The sequence below is a fragment of the Zea mays genome, chromosome 3 (assembly GCF_902167145.1).
Source record: "Zea mays cultivar B73 chromosome 3, Zm-B73-REFERENCE-NAM-5.0, whole genome shotgun sequence".
NCBI lineage: Eukaryota > Viridiplantae > Streptophyta > Magnoliopsida > Poales > Poaceae > Zea > Zea mays.
In genome coordinates, this window is record NC_050098.1 from 142,617,506 (window position 1) to 142,637,024 (window position 19,519).

Here is a 19,519-nt window from a genome sequence, read left to right on the forward strand (position 1 = left end):
GCGCTTTGTGGTCTTCTACTACCTTGTACTTCTCTATGTTGTCCATACTCTTGTCATGGTACAAACGTCTATAACATTCTTTCTTCTCCTCAATAGCTTTTTGGACTTCCTCGTTTCACCACCAAATATCTTTAGTTTTGCCTCCACTCTCTTTGGTTTCTCCACACACCTCTAAGGCCACCTTCCGAATGCAGGTTGAGGTTGCTATCTTCTCCCACATATTGTTTGTGCATCTTCTTCCTTTCAAGTGCCCTCTTTGATGGCCCTTTTCTTAAAAACGTTTGTTGTCTCTCCTTTTAGTTTCCACCGCTTTGTTCTCGCTATCTTCGCTAGTATACCCTATAGGCACGCACCTGAAAATGAATGATTGCCACCACAAGCTTAAGTTGAGAGACAACACACTCCATAGGTATCGCCTTGCAATCCAAGCATGCTCGTTTATCCTCTCTTCTTGTGAGGACAAAATCAATCTGACTATAGTGTTGAACACTACTATGTGTCATTAAATGGGATTCTCTCTTCCTAAAGAAAGTGTTGGCTATCAACGGGTCAAAAGCTATCACAAAATTCAAGACTTCCTCACCCTTTTGATTCCTACTACCATAGCCAAAACCTCTATGAACCGCATCGAAACTTACACTTGTTGTACCTACATGCGCATTGAGATCTCCTCCTATGAAACGCTTCTCACTAATAGATGTATCTCTAGCCATATCATCTAAGTCTTCCTCCAAAAAGTCTCTTAGCACTCTCATCATGGCCTACTTGAGGGACATACACTCTAATCATGTTAAGACCAAATCATCCACGACAAGCTTGACTAAGATAATCCTATTTCCTTGCCTTATCACATCGACCACACCGTTCTTGAGACTCTTATAAATCAAAATTCCTACTCTATTTCTATTTACAGTTGTCCTTGTATACCAAAACTTAAAGCCAGGACTGTCCACCTTCTTCGTTTTCGGACCCTTCCATCTAGTCTTTCGGACACACAAGATATTTATACAAGGACAACTGTAAATATCTTGTGTGTCCGAAAGACTAGATGGAAGGGTCCGAAAACGAAGGGTCCTTCAAGTTGTTGTCTCAACTAATTCCCTTAACTTACCTGTAAGCGACCATACATTCCAATTACCCAAACGAATCCTAGTTGATTCAACTAGCTTCCTTACCCTTCGCATCTATCGATGATATGAAGACCCTTGCATATTTTTTATTACACTCAGATGTCGATGTAGCGTGCCACTGAGGAATTAGTGACTCGATCCTTGCTCACTCATTGCCTAGTTCACGATACGGCACATCACTTATACAAAATACATTATACATAAATAATTTAATTTATCTAGTTCCAAGGTGATATAAAAATTTAGATGTGTACATCTGATGTATGAACTTCAAGAATCCAGTTACAAACAATACATAATAGTGAGTCCAATTTGCAGGGAAATAAGTACAACATACTTCTGTATGATAATAATGTAGAAAAAAAACAAGAGAGTAAAGGACTGTTCATGATATTCTGCGGATAGAAAGATAGATCACATTAAGATGTTCAGGTTCATGCCTGGTTACAACACAGTATTTTGGTAGGACTTGCAGTTGCAGGAAAATAAATATCCACCTCATAAAAGCTTCTTTTGCTCTTTATGTTGTAGTGGAATTCAGACACTTCAAAGAGGCCCTTAGTGTGGCGTCCCAAGAGATGATTTAAAATCGTGCTCCAAGCTATTGAATCTTTGGCTGTATTGAGACTCTGCATTAGAACTACCACCCAAGGTAATAGAAAACGTCTCGTATCTAGATTCAGCTCCTGTACAAAGCAATGGTTGTATCTCTTCAGCATTATCTTGAACAACATGGCATGAATTTGACCGTTTTGTTCTCAAGAGCTGCAAATTCATCTCGACTTGCTTCATAGTAGGTCTCTCCCCACTGTTGAGTCTCAAACACATCTCTGCAAGCGAGGCAATGCTATTAATCTCTTCCTCGGTTGCTTCCTCACAAACCTGAGTAGCCACTATCTCTTTTGTTGGCCTTGTCTTCATCTCCCAAAGAAAGTAATTAGATAAGTTCTGCTTTGACCCTGTCTCACTTGTAATGATAGGCTCCCTTCTCAGGAGTAGTTCCACAAGCACAACACCGAAACTATATACATCACTCTTATCATTTAGCTGTCCAGTATGGTAATACTCTGGGTCTAAGTACCCAAATGTACCTTGGATATTTGTGACAACATGAGTTTGGTCAATAGGAACCAATCTAGAAGCACCAAAATCTGAAACTTTTGCAGTATAGTTTGAATCTAGTAGTATGTTAGAGGACTTCACATCTCGATGGAAGATTGATACTGAAGCTGCTGAGTGTAGATAATAGAGAGCCCCTGCAGCTTCTGCAGCTATTCTTAAGCAGTCATCCCATGACAATGAGAAACCACTGCTTGAACTAGAATGTAGAATTTCGAACAATGATCCATTTGAAATGAAGTCATACACCAACAGTGGGACCTCAGTTTCAAGACAACACCCAAAAAGCTTCACTATATTTCTATGATTTATTTGAGAGAGAATTGCTACCTCATTAATGAATTGACTGATCTCACCTTCCTCAATGTTCTTAGACCTTTTTATTGCCACCACACGCTGGTCAGATAAGATACCCTTATACACCATGCCATGGCCTCCATGGCCAATGATTCGTGTAGGATCAAAATTGTTTGTTGCCTTTTCCAGGTCTTCCAAAGTGAAAATCTTTGTTTTTTCACTTGCATTTTCATCGGATGATATCAGTTGTTCCAAGAGAAGGCCTTTATTTTTCTGAAAATATTTTTTTCGTTGCTGCTTTTTGATGTCCCTTTTCCATTTGCGAAGAAGCACTGTTGCACATAAGCCGAGAAGTAAAATCCCGATGCCACTGCTAAGCCCAATCACAATACCTGCGATAGTTATGTTCCTTAGTCTGGTTCTGCTTTATCTTTTCCTTGTTAGCTGTCAAATTACAATTGTACAAAGCTCACCTAATAGAAGATTTTGCTTTTTCGTACTTTCCCCATTAATTGGTAAAGCTGCAAATATCCATGTTATTTGGAGAGTACAAGAAAGTTAGAATTTTAGTCCAACTGAACTTAGAGCAGATATAAGTAGATTCCCAGAACAATATTGCGATCTGGAAAATCTGACTGTTGGATTTCATTCTGAAAAAAACGAACAAGGATATTGAAGATCCCATGTGTTGGAGCACTAAGGTCATCTTTATAAAAGAATGTGATTTGTGGAAAGTTTTGTTTTCACTCGTAACAGAGTGAATTTCAGTTTTGTCAGAGTTATGTCTTTTAAAATGTTGAGGCAAATCCTAACTCAAAGCTAGTAACACAACAAGATGAAATCACATGTAAAGATTTAAAGTTATGGTAATCAGTCTATTGACTTCAGCCTGGTTAGTGCTATTTTTTTTGAACGTAATGGCAGGAGCTTTGCCTCTCAATTAAGAAGAAATGGATTTGACCCTGTTTTAAAGAAAACCGAGCCCAAAACCTAACAAGTACAAGAAGGTTGCCCTACGTGGAGCAAACAAAGGACACACGAAGGGCTAACCCACCAACATGACGCGGAAGAGCACACAAACTGCCATGAGTCATCGTTGCCAAGCATGATTGCAAAGCAACCAGTAGCTCTAACTTCCTATGGCAACCCTAGACGAACCAAACGAAAACAGACAGACTGCCCGAGGGGAAAGGTCGCAATAGATCATCGTTGCCAAGCTCAAGCCAAAGAGCAGCTCTGACTTTCATACATGAACCCTCGCCCCGCCCCCGGCTAATGCCCAACCACCGAAACAAACCAGCCCACGAAGAAGGGGGATTCGCTTCATGTCATCGTTGTCGAGCCATATCCCCTGACGTAGCAGCTTCGACTTCACGTTGCAAAGACCCCACCTCCACCCGCACACCGGACGTCGAGAAGCAAAGGCATCAGCCGAAGGCGACGTCGAGGCCGAGACGAACTTCAATAGTGACGCCTTCAGGAAGAGAATGACGTCACCTGACGCCACCGCCGCTTGTCCACGATGGACTGGGCTTTCGCCCATGGAAGACAGTACTGGGGAAGCGACACCCTCAACAGGGGAAGCGGCGCCCATGGGCGTCACCGTCGCAAAGACTTTCGTCCAAGAAGCCCCACGACACATCGCCAGGCCAAGACACCGGGCCATAGCAAGCTGCCTCTGTTGTCGTCGCTGCCCTGACATCCCGCATAAACCCTTCGAGAGGGGCATCGACGCGTCAGCCGCCACCCCCTTCGTCCAGGCATATGGAACCGGGCAGAAAACCTTTCCGCGCGCAACACACATCCACGCGCCAAAGCCGATGCCGACCGTCGCTGCCGCCCCTGGCACTCGCAGCCACCGTAGCTAGCTGCCACCAGGCGCGAGTGCCTCACCATCGGCCGCTGCCCCTAGCTCATGGTCCTCGGATCTGGCCACGAAGACGGAGAATCTAGAGACCCAAGCTAGCGCAGTCGCCCCACCATAGCCGACTCCACCAGCGCTTCCCCAGACCTGGGGGCACCGGACCCGGCGGCCAGGACACTAGAACCGCTAGCCCAAGTCCCCGAGCATCCCCATCCTGCTCATTGGCGAGCAACGTGGAGCAGCCACCGGCCAAGCAGCAAGGGGGTAGAAGACGAGGTCGAGGAAGGTCACTGGCTGGCACTGGTGTAGAGGAGAGGAGGGACCCGCCGCACGGAACGCGCGACGCCACCAGCGGCATGGCGTCCTGAGCCCTGGCATGGCACCCATGGGCACGACGCCCCTGTACACGGGGCTGAAACCGCCCCAACCCAAGAAGAAGACGCCCACGGAAGCCCCCCACCAACGACGACGGCGTGGGGGACGGCGCCTGCCCCAGCCGCGCCCGCGGCTGGCCCTTCCTCTACCTGCTCCCAGCTACGGCTCCGCCGACGCCGCCCAGGCGCCCACGGAAGAGGACAGCCACGCTGACGCCGACCCCAGCATGAGCTCGCTCGCCGGCGCAACGCGAAGATCGCCCGTCACAGAATCCGCTCAGATTAGAGCACATGGAGACCAAACAAAGGGAGAAACATGTTAGCACTCTGGAGATGGGACCGGATGAACTGAAGACTGTGGAATCCGGAGGAACGCAGCAGACTCGCATGCAACGGAAGAAGCGTGCCAATACTCGAGTAACCGCGCTGGATTGGGCCGTGTAGTTGGGCTGCGTCTTGTAAAGGATTACGTTTTACCGTTGGCGTATTATGTTGTGTCGACTGCATATAAAAAGAAGTCGAGGACTTCTCCAGACAAGAAGAATGAGAATAATGAAGTCCCAACCCCTGCATCCTTCTTCTACCTCTAGCATACTTCCTGTATTCTTCCCGATTCCTATCTTCTCATCGTAGTCTTAGGCCGCGGAGGCTAACAGTTGGTATCAGACTTCGATCCTGGATCCTCGATGTTCCTTTCCACGTCGTCCACGGTCGGCGGCCATGGAGTACCACGACTTGACGCACAAGCTGCTCGAGCAAATGCAGCAAATGGAAGATCGCCTGACACGGAAGATCGAGGGCGCTGTGTGGGGCTGGAGCGCAGATTCGAGGTGCGTTGTGCCAGCTTCCACAATCACTTCACCGCTCAGTGCGAAGAACTGCATCATGCAGTGGACAACACGGCATCGCACGACGAAGAACGACTCATCGCCTTGGAAATGGCAAGAACAGAGGTGGAGCAGTGGAAGCCAGATCTTGAGAAGCGCCTGACGGACATGGCCCTGGAGATCACGCGTGTCAACAAATTCCTTGAACGCGAACATTGTTCGCCTGCAACGTGTGAACCAAGGATCTGCGGTCCCTATGGGTCGACTACTGGGCACGTACCAGCCAGGTTCTAGCAAGTCGACAGGCAATTCGGCCACCGCTCTGACCAGTGTTACCGGGATCATGAATCTGGGTATGCCAATACCTGGACGAACGACCCGGTCAAGGGTACGTATCTTCCTCCGTTTCATCGTTGTGCTGGATTTGGGAACGATACTGATTGCAGTCGAGAAAACAGGCACTCTTCTTTGGGTCGGCTACCTAAAATCAATTTTCCACAATTTGATGGTACTGAACCGCAGTTGTGGAAGAGGCAGTGTGAGAGTTATTTTGAGATGTATGAAACTGAACCTGCGATGTGGGTCAAAGTGGCTTCGATGTACTTTGGTGGCCGCGCGTCGTGCTGGTTGCAGTCGATAGAAAAGCAGCTGCGCCAGTTCGCTTGGGAGGAATTTTGTGGATTAGTTCATGATCGGTTCGGACGAGAACAACATGAGTCCTTGATTTGTCGGCCTTTTCATATCAGGTAGAATGGCCCTGTCTCTGAATATGTGGAACGATTCACATCTCTGGTGGACGAGTTAGCTGCTTATGAGTCCCAGACCGATCCACTTTATTATGCGATGCGTTTTGTAGACAGTCTGAGAGACGAAATCAAAACAGTTGTTATGGTACAGAGACCACACAACTTGGGTACTGCTTGTTCTCTTGCTATTGTGTAGGAGGCTGTGGAATCCAGCCGGCGTCGACGCTTTGAACCATCAGTCAACAAGGCTTGGAAGTCGGGACTAGCATCTGCAGAAGCAGTTCGGACAGAATGGCTACCAATTCAGGCAGCAGTAACGGACAAAGCAACTTCTGATACAGCCCGACACACTTCGGTGGTTGATCGGGTAGCTTCACTCAACTTGTTCTCTTGCTATTGTGTAGGAGGCTGTGGAATCCAGCCGGCGTCGACGCTTTGAACCATCAGTCAACAAGGCTTGGAAGTCGGGACTAGCATCTGCAGAAGCAGTTCGGACAGAACGGCTACCAATTCAGGGAGCAGTAACGGACAAAGCAACTTCTGATACAGCCCGACACACTTCGGTGGTTGATCGGGTAGCTTCACTCAAAAGTTATCGAAGAGCAAGGGGCTTATGTGATCGATGTGCAGAGAAATGGTCTCATGGTCACAGATGTGCTACTACGGTGCAATTGCATGCTATTGAGGAAGTCTGGGAACTATTGGGTTCAGAAGAAACAACTGAAGAAGTTTCTGAACCTGAACAACAAATAATGATGGTTTTATCTATGGCTGCATGGGCCGGTCACGATACTCCCAGCACATTTCGGTTGCAGGGAATGTTGCAGAATCAGGAATTGTTGGTGTTAATTGATTCTGGCTCTTCGCACACGTTTTTGAATTCCAAATTGTTACCTCTGTTGCAGGGTGTGGACAAATTGTCTACTCCAATTACAGTACAAGTGGCTAATGGACAGATACTCAAATGTGAACATTATTTACTTGCAGCAAACTGGGTCATGTCAGGAGTACAATTCTCTGCAGATCTAAAATTTTTGCCACTACCATCTTTTGATCTAGTGGTTGGCATGGACTGGTTCACGCAATACAGCCCAATGAAAATTGACTGGGCAAACAAATGGATAACAATTCAGTATCAAGGCCATTCTGTTAGGATGCAAGATGTACTGTCCTTTCACCCAGGAGCAAGATTGGAACTGATGTTAATATCAGATACTGAACAGTGTCAGGTCTCGATAGAACCAGTGGGTACACACACTGATCCCAGATTGGTGACCATACTTCTTCAGTTTGCAGAGTTATTTTCTGAACCAGTTGGCCTGCCTCCTAATAGACAATGTGACCATGCTATCCCTCTAATAGATGGAGCTCAACCTTGTAATGTGAAGCCTTATCGTTATCCTCCTCTTCTCAAGGATGAAATCGAGAAGCAAGTTAAAGATATGTTAGAGCAAGGTGTGATTCAGAAGAGTCACAATTCTTTTGCCTCTCCAGTGCTGCTAGTAAAAAAGAAAGACCATACTTGGCGTTTTTTTGTGGACTACAGATATCTCAATGCCCTAACTATTAAAAGCAAGTATCCAGTGCCCATTTTTGATCAATTAATGGATGAGCTGTCAGCTGCCAAGTGGTTCATCAAACTGGACTTAAGGGTAGGGTATCACCAGATATTACTGCAACAAGGAGAAGAACACAAGACTGCCTTTCAAACTCATATGGGACATTTCGAATTTAGAGTAATGGCTTTTGGCCTTACCAGTGCTCCCAACACATTTTTGGAAGCCATGAATGATACTCTAGCACCAGTTCTAAGGAAGTGTGATCTGGTTTTTTTTATGACATCTTAATATACAGTCCCTCTTTTGAAACCCATCTAGATTATTCGACACTGGTGTTACAGTTGTTGCAGAAGGATAATATGCTATTTAGGACATGTAATCAGTGCTGATGGAGTAGCAACTGATCCATGAAAGATACAAGTGATTGAACAATGGCCTGTTCCTACATCTGTCAAAGCCTTGAGGAGCTTCTTGGGGTTGGCCGGCTTCTATCTAAAATTTGTGCGTCACTTTGCTACTATCAGCAGACCCCACACAGAGTTGTTAAAGAAACATGTAATTTTCATTTGGACAACTGTGCATCAGCAAGCATTTGACTGTCTAAAGAAAGCCTTGGTGTCTGCACCAGTATTGGCCCTGCCTGACTTCTCTGTCACTTTCAGTATTTACACTGATGCTTGTCTGACTGGTGTGGGAGCAGTATTGGTTCAAAAAGGGCACCCGTTGGCATATCTCAGCAAAGCCCTGGGACCCAGAAATCAAGGTTTATCTACCTATGAGAAAGAATACATGGCTATTCTGCTAGCAGTAGCACAATGGAGATCATATCTTCAGTTGGTTGAATTCTACATCTACACGGATCATCAGAGTTTAACTCAATTAAATGAGCAAAGACTTCATACTATGTGGCAGCAGAAGGTCTATTCCAAGTTAGCTAGTTTACAATATAGAATCATCTATAAGAAAGGATCAGAGAACACTGCTGATGCTCTCTCACGATATCCTCATACCCAGGGACAATTGTTTCATGTGTCTCACTGCACACCAATCTGGATACAGGAGGTTGTGCAAGGCTATGAACAAGATGATTTAGCTCAATAGCTATTGAGCCAACTGGCGGTGGCTTCACAAACAACTAACTCAGACTTCACCTTAAAGGATGGAGTTATCCGATATAAAGGTCGCATTTGGTTGGGCACTAATGTGCAGCTGCAAAATAAGGTCATATCAGCCCTCCACGATTCAGCTTTGGGTGGACATTCGGGAGCCCCGGTTTCCTACAGAAGAATCAAACAGCTGTTCTATTGGAAGGGCATGAAGCAAGCTATTCATCGTTTTGTGCAGACCTGTAGTATCTGTCAGCAAGCAAAGCCAGACAGACTAAAATCTCCGGGTTTATTATCACCACTGCCAGCTCCCCCTCATGCCTGGCACACAGTGTCTCTTGATTTCATAGAAGGACTACCTCAATCAGCTAACATGAATTGCATTTTGATGATTGTGGACAAGTTTTCCCAATACAGTCACTTCTTAGCTTTGGCACATCCCTTCACAGCTGTTAAGGTGGCCAGATTATTCTTAGACCAAGGCTACAGATTACATGGTATGCCATTCACCATAGTATCTGATAGGGACAGGATCTTCACCAGTCAGTTTTGGCAGCAACTGTTTTCTCTCACTGGCACCAAACTCAGTATGAGTTCTGCGTATCACCCACAAACCGATGGGCAGACAGAGAGGGTTAATCCGTGCATTGAGACATATTTGCGTTGTTTCGTTCACACATGCCCGGGCAAATGGTTTCAGTGGCTCCCAGTTGCTGAATTTTGGTATAACACCAACATTCACTCTTCCTTGGGTACATCTCCATTCGAAGTTTTGTATGGGTATCTACCTCGCCACTTTGGTATTCAGGATTCCACGGTGGTTCCTTTTGATGATCTGAATTCTTGGCTGAAAGACAGAGAGTTGGTTACTAAGTTGGCTCGGCAACACTTATTGCACGCTCAAGCTTGGATGAAATATCAAGTCGATAAGAATCGGACTGAACGAGTATTTCAAGTGGGTGATAAAGTGCATTTGAAGCTCTAGCCGTATGTTCAGTCATCTCTCGCAACTCGATCCAATCAGAAATTGGCGTTCAAATTTTTTGGACCTTACACAGTGCTACAACGCATTGGTGATGTCGCATACAAATTACAGTTACCTGACAGTTCCAACATGCATCTAGTCTTTCATGTATCTCAATTGAAGACTGTGTTGAGCAGAGATCATAAACTAATTCCTCAGCTGCCAGATGATGCTAATGTCTTTTAGATTCCAGTTCAAATTCTTCAGAGTCGTATGGTGCAGCGTTGGAGGCTCTTTTGTGGCACAAGTGCTGGTTCTCTGGTCAGGTTTGGATGCTTCATTAGCAACATGGGAGGATCAGGATGCTCTGAAGAATCGATTTCCCAATGCACCAACTTGGGGACAAGCCATATTTGAAGGAGAGGGGAATGTTAGCACTTTGGAGATGGGACCGGTTGAACTGAAGACTGTGGAATCCGGAGGAACGCAGCAGCCTCGCGTGCAACGGAAGAAGCGCGCCAATACTCGAGTACCCGGGCCGGATTGGGCCGTGTAGTTGGGCTGCGTCTTGTAAAGGATTACGTTTTACCATTGGAGTATTATGTTGTGTCGACTGCGTATAAAAAGAAGTCGAGGACTCTCCTCCAGACAAGAAGAATGAGAACAACGAAGTCCCAACCCTTGCATCCTTCTTCTACCTCTAGCATACTTCCTGTATTCTTCCGGTTCCTATATTCTCTTCATAGTCTTAGGCCACGGAGGCTAACAAAACACCCCGCCACCGCCGTTCTTGGGGTCCGCGCCGGCCACCGGTAGACTCCTCCGGCGACGGTGGAGGGGAGGGGGGGGAGGAGGAGAGAGTGGCGGCGCTAGGGTTTGGGGGCCTCCCGTGTCGCCCGAGCGGAGGACGACGCGGGGGCGTTTTTCAGGTGCTGGTTAGTGCTATTTATGTGTAGCTTGTTATGGTTTCCAGACATTGGCCCTGTTTGGGACAGCTGCTGCTTGTTGAAAAAGCAGCTTATCTGATAAGCTGGTAAAAAGCAGCTTCTGCTTGTTGGCTGCTTTTAGTTCATTTTGAGAAGCAGCTGAACTGATAAGCTGCTGCAGAAGCTGCCTGTTTGGCAGGACTTCAGCTTAAATTTGTGAAGAAGCTGAAAATAAGCTGTACCAAACAGGGCCATTGTTGTTCACTATAGGTGTGCATTTGGGCCGCCCGGCCCGGCCCAAGCCCGAAAAGGTCCGTATTGTTTGAATTTCCGGCCGGCCCGGTCCGTTTGAATTTCGGGCCGTGTCGGGCCAGCCCACGGGCCTAGCCCTCGGCCCACGGCTCGGTCCGTAATTGCTTAAACGTGTTGTGCTCATTTCGGGTGGCCCGAAATTATAAAAGCCGAAATTCAATTTTTGGCCTGAAATTCACATTAGGGCCCGAAATTCAGTTTTTGGCCCGAAATTCACATCAGAGCCCTAAATTCAAAAAAAAAATAATAAAACAAATAAAAGATAAGACAAATAAATTTGAACAAAAGAAAACTTAATATTTATATTAAAGTTACCATAGCTATGCAATGACTACCTCGTTTATAAATCATTTTGTTAGAAGGAAAAAGAGTATAATCAGCTCTATATAAAGTTCGTAAGTTCAGTTTATTGTCTAATGTTCATAACAAAAGTAAAATTACATCACATACTCTAATTCAAAGCTACAAAAAACATCTAACTAGTATTATCTCTAGTTTTGTATTCTTTATCAAGTATATGAAAGTGTGGAATGAAGTGTGGTTTTAATAAATATATGGGCCTTTTCGTGCCTCTATATGGGCCATTTCGTGCCTGCCTTAAACGGGCCGTGCTCGTGCCCGTCCATGGGCCGTGACGTCGACCCAAACCCGGCCCGATATATCGGGCTGTGCCGGCCCGGCACTAAAATATTTCGGGCCGTGCCGTGCCTGGGCCGTGCTTTTTTTTTTGTGCTTCGGGCCGGCCCATCAGGCCCGGCCCAAATGTACACCTATATTGTTCACTGCCAAAAATCAGTATACAGAGGAGGATTCTGCTCTCTGGACAGTAGAGCCTAAAAGATTCAAAGTTCTGGTATGCAATCAGAGAGTGTTGATTATAATCTCTTCAGGAGGGTTATGTATTTTTCATGTATGGATGCCAGAATTGGTTGGTTTATGCAGCATAATCAGTTTGCAATTGAACAATATAAAACTAGGAAATATCCAGATTACAACTTGGAGCATAAATGTTCCTAGATTGAAAACATATAGATCTGCTGTTCGCAACTGAAACTGAACTGGACCATCTCTATCACTCCCTGTTCGCAACTTGGAGCATAAATGTTACTGATTATATATGTTGGAAAAAAACAGAGCAGAAAGAGGTGCCTTACAATAATTAATAAACAAAGAAATAACTCACTACTATTTTAGCTATAAGTAATCTCCAAAATGCAATCCCTTGTTGAACCAATATGGTTAGGACTCAAAAGCATAAAATGTATTTTTAGTGCGTGCTTGTGTCATGTGTGTACTCTCCAGAATGCAATCAGTTTTTAACCAAATTATAGGAAAAAGGTGAGGCAGAGAGGGAGACCTTGGCATCCATTGTGTATGTATGGATTCCCCTGAAATCCGTGCAGACATTTGCATCGATAGCCAATGTAATCATCTGTTGAGTTGACACCCAAACATGTGCTACTGATGCTTACACATGCATATCCCGACTTGTTCTGCATTGCTTCGTGGCAGGTCAGATTGGCAACAGCCCATTGCACAGAGGACGATTCCCCAGAGCCAATGTACAGGCCAGGTTCATTAGATACATACACCCTAAACATCTCCTGTTCGTAAAGTGGGGTGTATTTAATGTCCACAAGCCCCTCATTGATATGTATGCGTGTCACTTGATGTTCGTCATCGAACTGGAGACTGGAAGACGCTGTATTTGTGCAGTTGAGCTGAAATAGCCTTCTTGCGAAGCAACCTTCTTCTAAGCCAAAAGGGAACGGGACACTGATGTTACCGCATGATCGCTGGCAGTTCTCCTTTTGTTCCTTAGGATTATATCCTAATTTTGACAAAAGGAATTCATAAGTCACCAATGTTTGGAGAATGCCCAAGTTGTTTTGCTAAGGAAAAGTTAGACATACAAATACAACTGATTTATACACAGACATCATGGCCGAGAAGTTGACAGCAAGACTGGGGAAGTACATACGCTGTACGCAAATCTTTTGTCAGTATATTGTTCTGCATGTGTGTGCATATACATGCAACGAACATCAAATCTGTCATGATTCATTTTATTTTATTTTATTTGGCTGACCCACTTTACCCAAAATAATTAGAGCTTACAGCCTGCCTACCACTATTACCCGAACTCCTTTAGTCCCATTGCACCTTGGACCGAGGGTGCCGCGAGTTCGCAATGGACTTGGGACTTCTCCACTTTCTGGTGTTGTCGTGGAGTGCCGCCCTCAGGGCCTCTTTTTTCACCAGCTCCAGTATACCATCGATGTTATAGAATATGCTAGCATGTCCGATTGTAAGCCTTGCTCCACGTCTGTTGACACCTAAGCGAAGCTCTTCGACAATTGTGGTGCCTTGGTCGGCAACGTGACGGCCTACCGGAGCCTCGTCGGGGCTCTCAAGTACCTCACCTTCACCTGGTCTGACTATCTACGTTGTCCAAGAGGTCTGCCTTTCACATGCATAACTAGCGGGAGCCACACCTCACCACTAAAAAGTGGATTCTTCGCTACCTTCACGACACCCTCGACCACGACCTTCTTCTTCAACCCTCTTTGGCCTCCGAGTTGGTCATCTACACCGACACTAATTGGGTCGATTGTCTGACACGTGTCGGTCCATCTCAGGCTACACCGTGTTCTTAGGCACCAACCTCTTCTCCTGGTCGTCGAAGCACTAGCTTGTTGTCTCCCGCTCTAGCACTAAGATTGAGTATCACACAATGGCCAACGGTGTGACTAAGGCGTTCTGGCTCCATTAACTGCTCTAGGAGCTTCATAGCCCTCTCGCTCGCGCCACCCTCGTCTACTGCGACAATGTTAGCATGATCTACCTCTACCAATCTGCACCGACGCACGAAGAATGTGGAGATCGACCTCCACTTTGTCCGTGAGCATGTCGCTGTTGGCGATGTTCGCAGCCTCCATGTCCCAACCACCCCCAGTTTGTTGACATCTTTACCCAGAGCCTCTCATCTATGGTCTTCTCGGAATTTCGATCTGGTTTCAACGTCTGTAATGGCTAGAGTTGCGACTACGAGGGGTGTTAGATGATTTTGTGTGTCACTATTGTGATGAGTTTTGGCCCAGCTCATGTACTGTTGCTATATATGCATAAGCCTACCTTAATCGAGGTTAGGTTTTTTTTCTAACATATAATTCTTTTACAGTAAAGATAGTAATACATATAGCGAAATCCTAATTTATCTCTACTACTTATTAAGACTGCAAGGGAAGCCTGTCATTCCCTGTTCCGCCGTTCCCATCATGCAATCCATTCCCTGTTCTGCCGCACTAAGCACGCCGAGCCCATGTGACAGCCCCATTCCAGGTTCTGCCACACTAAGCACGCCGATCCCATGTGATAGCCTCGGCCCCCATCATTCCCACATCTTGCAAACCGTTTCCGTTCTACCACGCCGGACCCACGTGACAGCCTCGGCCCCCATTCCCCCGTTCTGCCACACTCTGCACGCGGGCCCACGTGTGGTCTTTCTTTTTTTCACGTCGCAAAAAATCGCCAAGAGTAGACTGCAAGAGCACTTGACCACGATTACTTTCTTCGAAGCAGTACCCCTTATAAGCTGGTACCACAATTCTTGAGTATGGTACTATAATTTGCAAGCCATGACAACGACAACAGGCTGCGTGGGCTGTGTTATTTGGTGTGGCCCACGTAGCAAGCCCAGCATGCCGCCTCCTCTCATCTACCGCTTCAGCCTTCAGCCCTCCCCCTACCCCTCGGATGCAATGCAACCGCCCAGCGACCCCCCTCCGATGGCGAGGAGTTCGATGTGGAAGAGGCGAAAGCAAACTCGCCGCGCTGCCAGGTGATGAAGCCGTTGCGCTCGCCCATGAGCCAGGCTGTGGGCTCAGCCACGTCGACGCCGGGGCCGGTGAGGTGATGACGGCGGCGGCAAAGGCCAAATCACACTGGTATGTTTGCTCCTCTCCGCCTCGGTTAGTCAAATCCAGAGAAATGGCAGCGGTGGTGCTCCATCCGGCGATCCTCCGCTGCATCTGCCTCTTCCCCTCCCTATCGCTCACCCTCGCCGCCGCTGGGGCAGGGGCGTCCCACCATTCGTTGTTTCTACTGGAATCCTGGGGACTGGGGTGTGGAATGGATCTTCTAAAAGTACGTCAAGTGATATTGTTTGATTTACCAAATTCCATTGATGAATATATTCACTAGGTTGAAAGGGCATCCCGGATGGGGGAGGAGGTGAATGGCTGTTGTGTTTGTGTTTGTGAATGAGGAGGATAGAAGGATTTTCAAAGAGCTTGTTCTGGTTCTAAAGACTGCAGGAGCACCGATACCCCGTGAAATTGCAAATTCAAGATACACAACTAGTGTTTGTGTTGGTAGAGAGAGGAAGAGAAAGTTGAGTTCTAGTTTCTCACATGGATTTTATATCGATGTATTTATATTATTATTGCATATTTATATCGTCAATATAATATTAGTGTTATGGTGATATTTTATCACATGGATTTTGCATATTATATTAATATTTATCGTTTCGTATATATGTTTTATACTATTTTTTTTACTCTCATGGCAATGCATGGACACGAATCTAGTTTATTGTATATATTTTGACTAGACGGAAAATTAGAATTATGTAAGTTTCTACTACTTTAATGCACCAGTTTCAACAGTTTTTGTTTTCGTACGTCGTCTCACCCATTCGGCACGCTCGCATACAATCGTCTGTTTTCGACGACTGTTGAAGCTACTGCGTGAGTTTTTACAACCACGCTCTGCGCCTGTCGAAACCATGCTCGCCGCCATAAAAACTGCCCGTGTCGACGCGGCACCATTTCAAAATCACGCAGTAGCTTCACGTCTCTTCCTCGCTCTGCTCCAAAACCCTAGGTGGCGCCCGCAGGCCGCATCCTGCTCCCAGAGCCTTTGCTCGTGCCCGTGTTTCGTCCTCGTTGCCTCCTCGATAAACCCCACGGGTAGGGAAGAAAACGGAAACGGTAATTTTCGGATACTGGAAATCGTTTTCGAAATTTTACCGAAATTTAGGTCTAAACGGAAACGGAAACGGTTACCGAAAATACGGAAACGGAATCGGTAGAAAAACTCGGAAACGGAAACGGTTTGGGTCTCTTCCGACCGTTTCCGGAAATTACTGTTTTTATTCGGTATTTTACCGTCGGTAATAAATTCGGTATTTTTCAGAAAAAATATTAAATCTGAACTGATCTTTATAAATTCATAATAAATTCATCTTAGCTTAGAAAAATATAAAACTAATTTTATTATTTTTCTAAAATCAAGATCTATCTAATGGTATATAGTTTAGAATCGTTTGAAACTTTTATAAATCTTATTTATGTTTTCTTACCACTTATTACTCTTGATACATATATTCATAATTTGAATGAGAACTTCAGAAGTACCGAGAGGACACTAATTATATTGACTATACCAAGTAGTAGGTGTATAAATAGAATGTAAGTGCCATATCATTATACACATCTTGATTCTACTTTATTTAAATACATAATAATGATTTTATTATTTTATGATTTCTTACTTTATATATTTATTGTGGTCTGCTACCTTATATATTATTATTAATTTTATATAAATGTATGACTTACGTGAATTTTTGAAGTCAATTGAGGGTACAAGTTACAGTTTTTACCGATCGAATTTTTAGATTCCGATCGTAACCGGTGTAATTTTCGTACCGAACTTTCGTTTCCGATGTTTCCGAATTACCGATATCGTTTTCGTTTCTGGAGTTACCGTTTTCGATCTCGTTTCCGAGGAAAAATATGAAAACGAAAATGGTTTTTGTGTTTACCGATCGTTTCCGACCGTTTTCACCCCTACCCACGGGGGTTGCGCTAGAGTTACTTAACACTCTTCTCTCGTCGCTTCCTCCGTCTCTCGGCGTCAAATCTCCTCCAGCCACCGCGCACACTCTACTCGACGCCTGGTGGAAGGAGTTCTCCGGGATTTGAGCTGTTTCTGCCCTTAGCTCCGCTGGGCCGGCGTCGAGTGGAGAACTGAAGATCCAATCGAAAATCAAACTGACTTCATCTCTAGACTGTTACGCGAGATCCCTTCTTTGCTGCTAATGATCTAGTAGAATCTAAGGGGTGTTTGAATGCAGTAGAGATAATAGTTAGTGGCTAAAATTAGCTAAAGACATCCAAACACCCTATCAAATAGTTCATCTATTAGTTATTTTTAGTAAATTGGTTACTAGTTAATTAACTAGTATATTTTTAGCTAACTAACTATTAGCTCTAGTGAATTCAAACATCCCTATATTAGGTGTTATGGTCTCTAAACAACTTATAATTTGAAATGGAAGGCGTAGAAGATCGCCCAATAATATACGGATGAAATTTAGTAAAGGATTACCTTTATCCCGTGAGCAGCCATTGGGTACATATGGATTGCCCCTATAACCACCATCGCATCTGCAGATATATCCAAGATCTAATCTCCCACCCAAGCCATCATAGCAGTTGCTATGGTTACTTACACAGGCATAGTTTGCACTGTCATCCATGGCGCTGGCGCACGTCGGTTGATCCACAATACTCCACAGGATTTCTGCATCGGTGGAAGTTACATTGATGCTATCCCATAGGGAGCTTCGGCTAGTGTGCGTGCCAAGTCGAGCTCTGCCGTGGCTGCGGAGGACAAACTGTAGCTGGAAGGCTTCAAGAACATCCAAGTTGACGGAGCAACACCCTGTTCCATTGCAGTTCTGCCTGGCCACCTTGTCCGTGATCCCTGCATCAGGACAGGTGACTGTGCAGAGCTTCACGGACGACGCATGCCTATCCTGCAGTTGGTATATATCGAAGTCGCAGCCTGTGATGTTCAGGTTCGCATAGAATAGGGTGAAGCCGCTTCCAGAAGACTTCCACGACATGTTGTAAGTGCTGACGACACCACCATGCATGATGGGAATGGCCTGGGAAAGGCTGATCTGCAACCAGGTGCTTCCATAAGCAACGACCTCCGTGATGCTGTCGTCCTCAAAGTAGAGCCTGGGGGTTTGCGTGGTGCTGTCGCAGGTGAGGCTGAAGGCGGGAGACCTAGAACAGTTGGAGCCGATGCCGAATGGGTAGTCGAAGGTGAGGTTGCCACAGCTTCTAGGGCAACCGGCGGCGGGAAGAGCGTTGCTGCCACCTGCTTGGCTTTGGCTTGTTCCGAGCACACCAGAAGAATCTTGCTCAGATGGAATCGCAGTGAAGACGAGCACAACGCACAGCAGTAGTGGTGAATCCGGCAGCAGCCTCATTTGAAGAGTTTTTATAACCTGTGTGAAACTTGAGAGAAGAAGGAAGGACGAAGCTGATATTGTGCAGTGGCAGTACTTGGACGAACAAACGACTCATATTTGTAAGAGAAGAAAGAGAAGATGACGGTAATATTTACTTCAGAAAAGAATTAGCAATGATCCTGCTCCTGCTTTATTGTCTCTTGATGGGAATTGGAAGACCCGCATAGTCATCGTCATCGTCGTCGCCTCCGGTTGGTACGCCAATGCTTTCATCAAAGATATGCACGTCAATGATGAGATCCACCACAAGTATGTAAAGGCGACGAAGCGTCGGGCCTTCGTGCTCATCCGGTCATCTTTATAGTTATATCCATTTATTACTCCTCCATACCAAATATAATTTGTTTTAGACTAAACATACATTAATTAGTTAAGAGATATTTGAATGCACTAGAGCTAATAGCTTGTTGGCATAGATAGTGTTGGGAACTTGTTCTCAAATGCTATGAATTAAGAACAAGACAACATAGAATGTTAAATGTTAAAGCCCTTCGTCCGCTGAAACATTATTTCCTTGAGGATTTAATGAGCTTCGGACGAAGGTAATGGAAGATAAATCACGAAGGTCATACCTTCGTGTTCAGAAATAAAACAATGCGAAATGAAATATAAAATATAAAACGTTAAAGAATACCAAGAATAAATAACATTATTTACTTATTTTATACTATAAACTGAAATATTAAAACATGATGTTTAGTTACATTTATACCTTCGCCTTGGCAGAAAACAATAATTCCAGAGTAATGCGTTGACAATTACAGGATTGCGTGAACAGTAAAGGAGTACTGTTCACTATTTATAGGCACAGGACGCAGCCTGTAAGAAATTACAATCATACCCCTTACAAAAGATTACAATTATGAATCAGACCCTTATGGACTAAAAAGTCATTCCATCTTTAAGTCGGTTCGATCCTTCATCTTCGGATATGCTATAATATCGAAGCTTCATGAGCGGTAGCT

The 19,519-nt window shown here is 45.2% G+C and overlaps 1 protein-coding gene and 1 pseudogene across 3 annotated transcripts; one reads left to right on the plus strand and one right to left on the minus strand.

Moving 5' to 3' along the window:
* Window positions 1-1,338: 1,338 nt before the first annotated feature.
* On the minus strand, window positions 1,339-18,839 carry LOC100281403 (uncharacterized). 2 transcript variants are annotated; one of them, NM_001372506.1, is made up of 5 exons: window positions 18,650-18,775; window positions 17,621-18,540; window positions 12,582-13,055; window positions 3,020-3,067; window positions 1,499-2,938 (listed from the first exon to the last, which is right to left on the minus strand). In NM_001372506.1, exons 2-5 carry the CDS (start codon window positions 18,510-18,512, stop codon window positions 1,689-1,691), a joined length of 2,664 nt encoding a protein of 887 aa, NP_001359435.1. In that variant the 5' UTR covers window positions 18,513-18,540; window positions 18,650-18,775; the 3' UTR covers window positions 1,499-1,688. The 2 variants fall into 2 exon arrangements, with proteins under 2 accessions (XP_035821737.1, NP_001359435.1); XM_035965844.1 differs by having other exon boundaries at window positions 1,339-2,938; window positions 17,621-18,839.
* Window positions 15,009-15,762, plus strand: LOC100279136 (uncharacterized; annotated as a pseudogene). The gene is made up of 2 exons (NR_157300.1): window positions 15,009-15,171; window positions 15,428-15,762. The product of NR_157300.1 is annotated as an uncharacterized protein (transcript).
* Window positions 18,840-19,519: the final 680 nt, after the last annotated feature.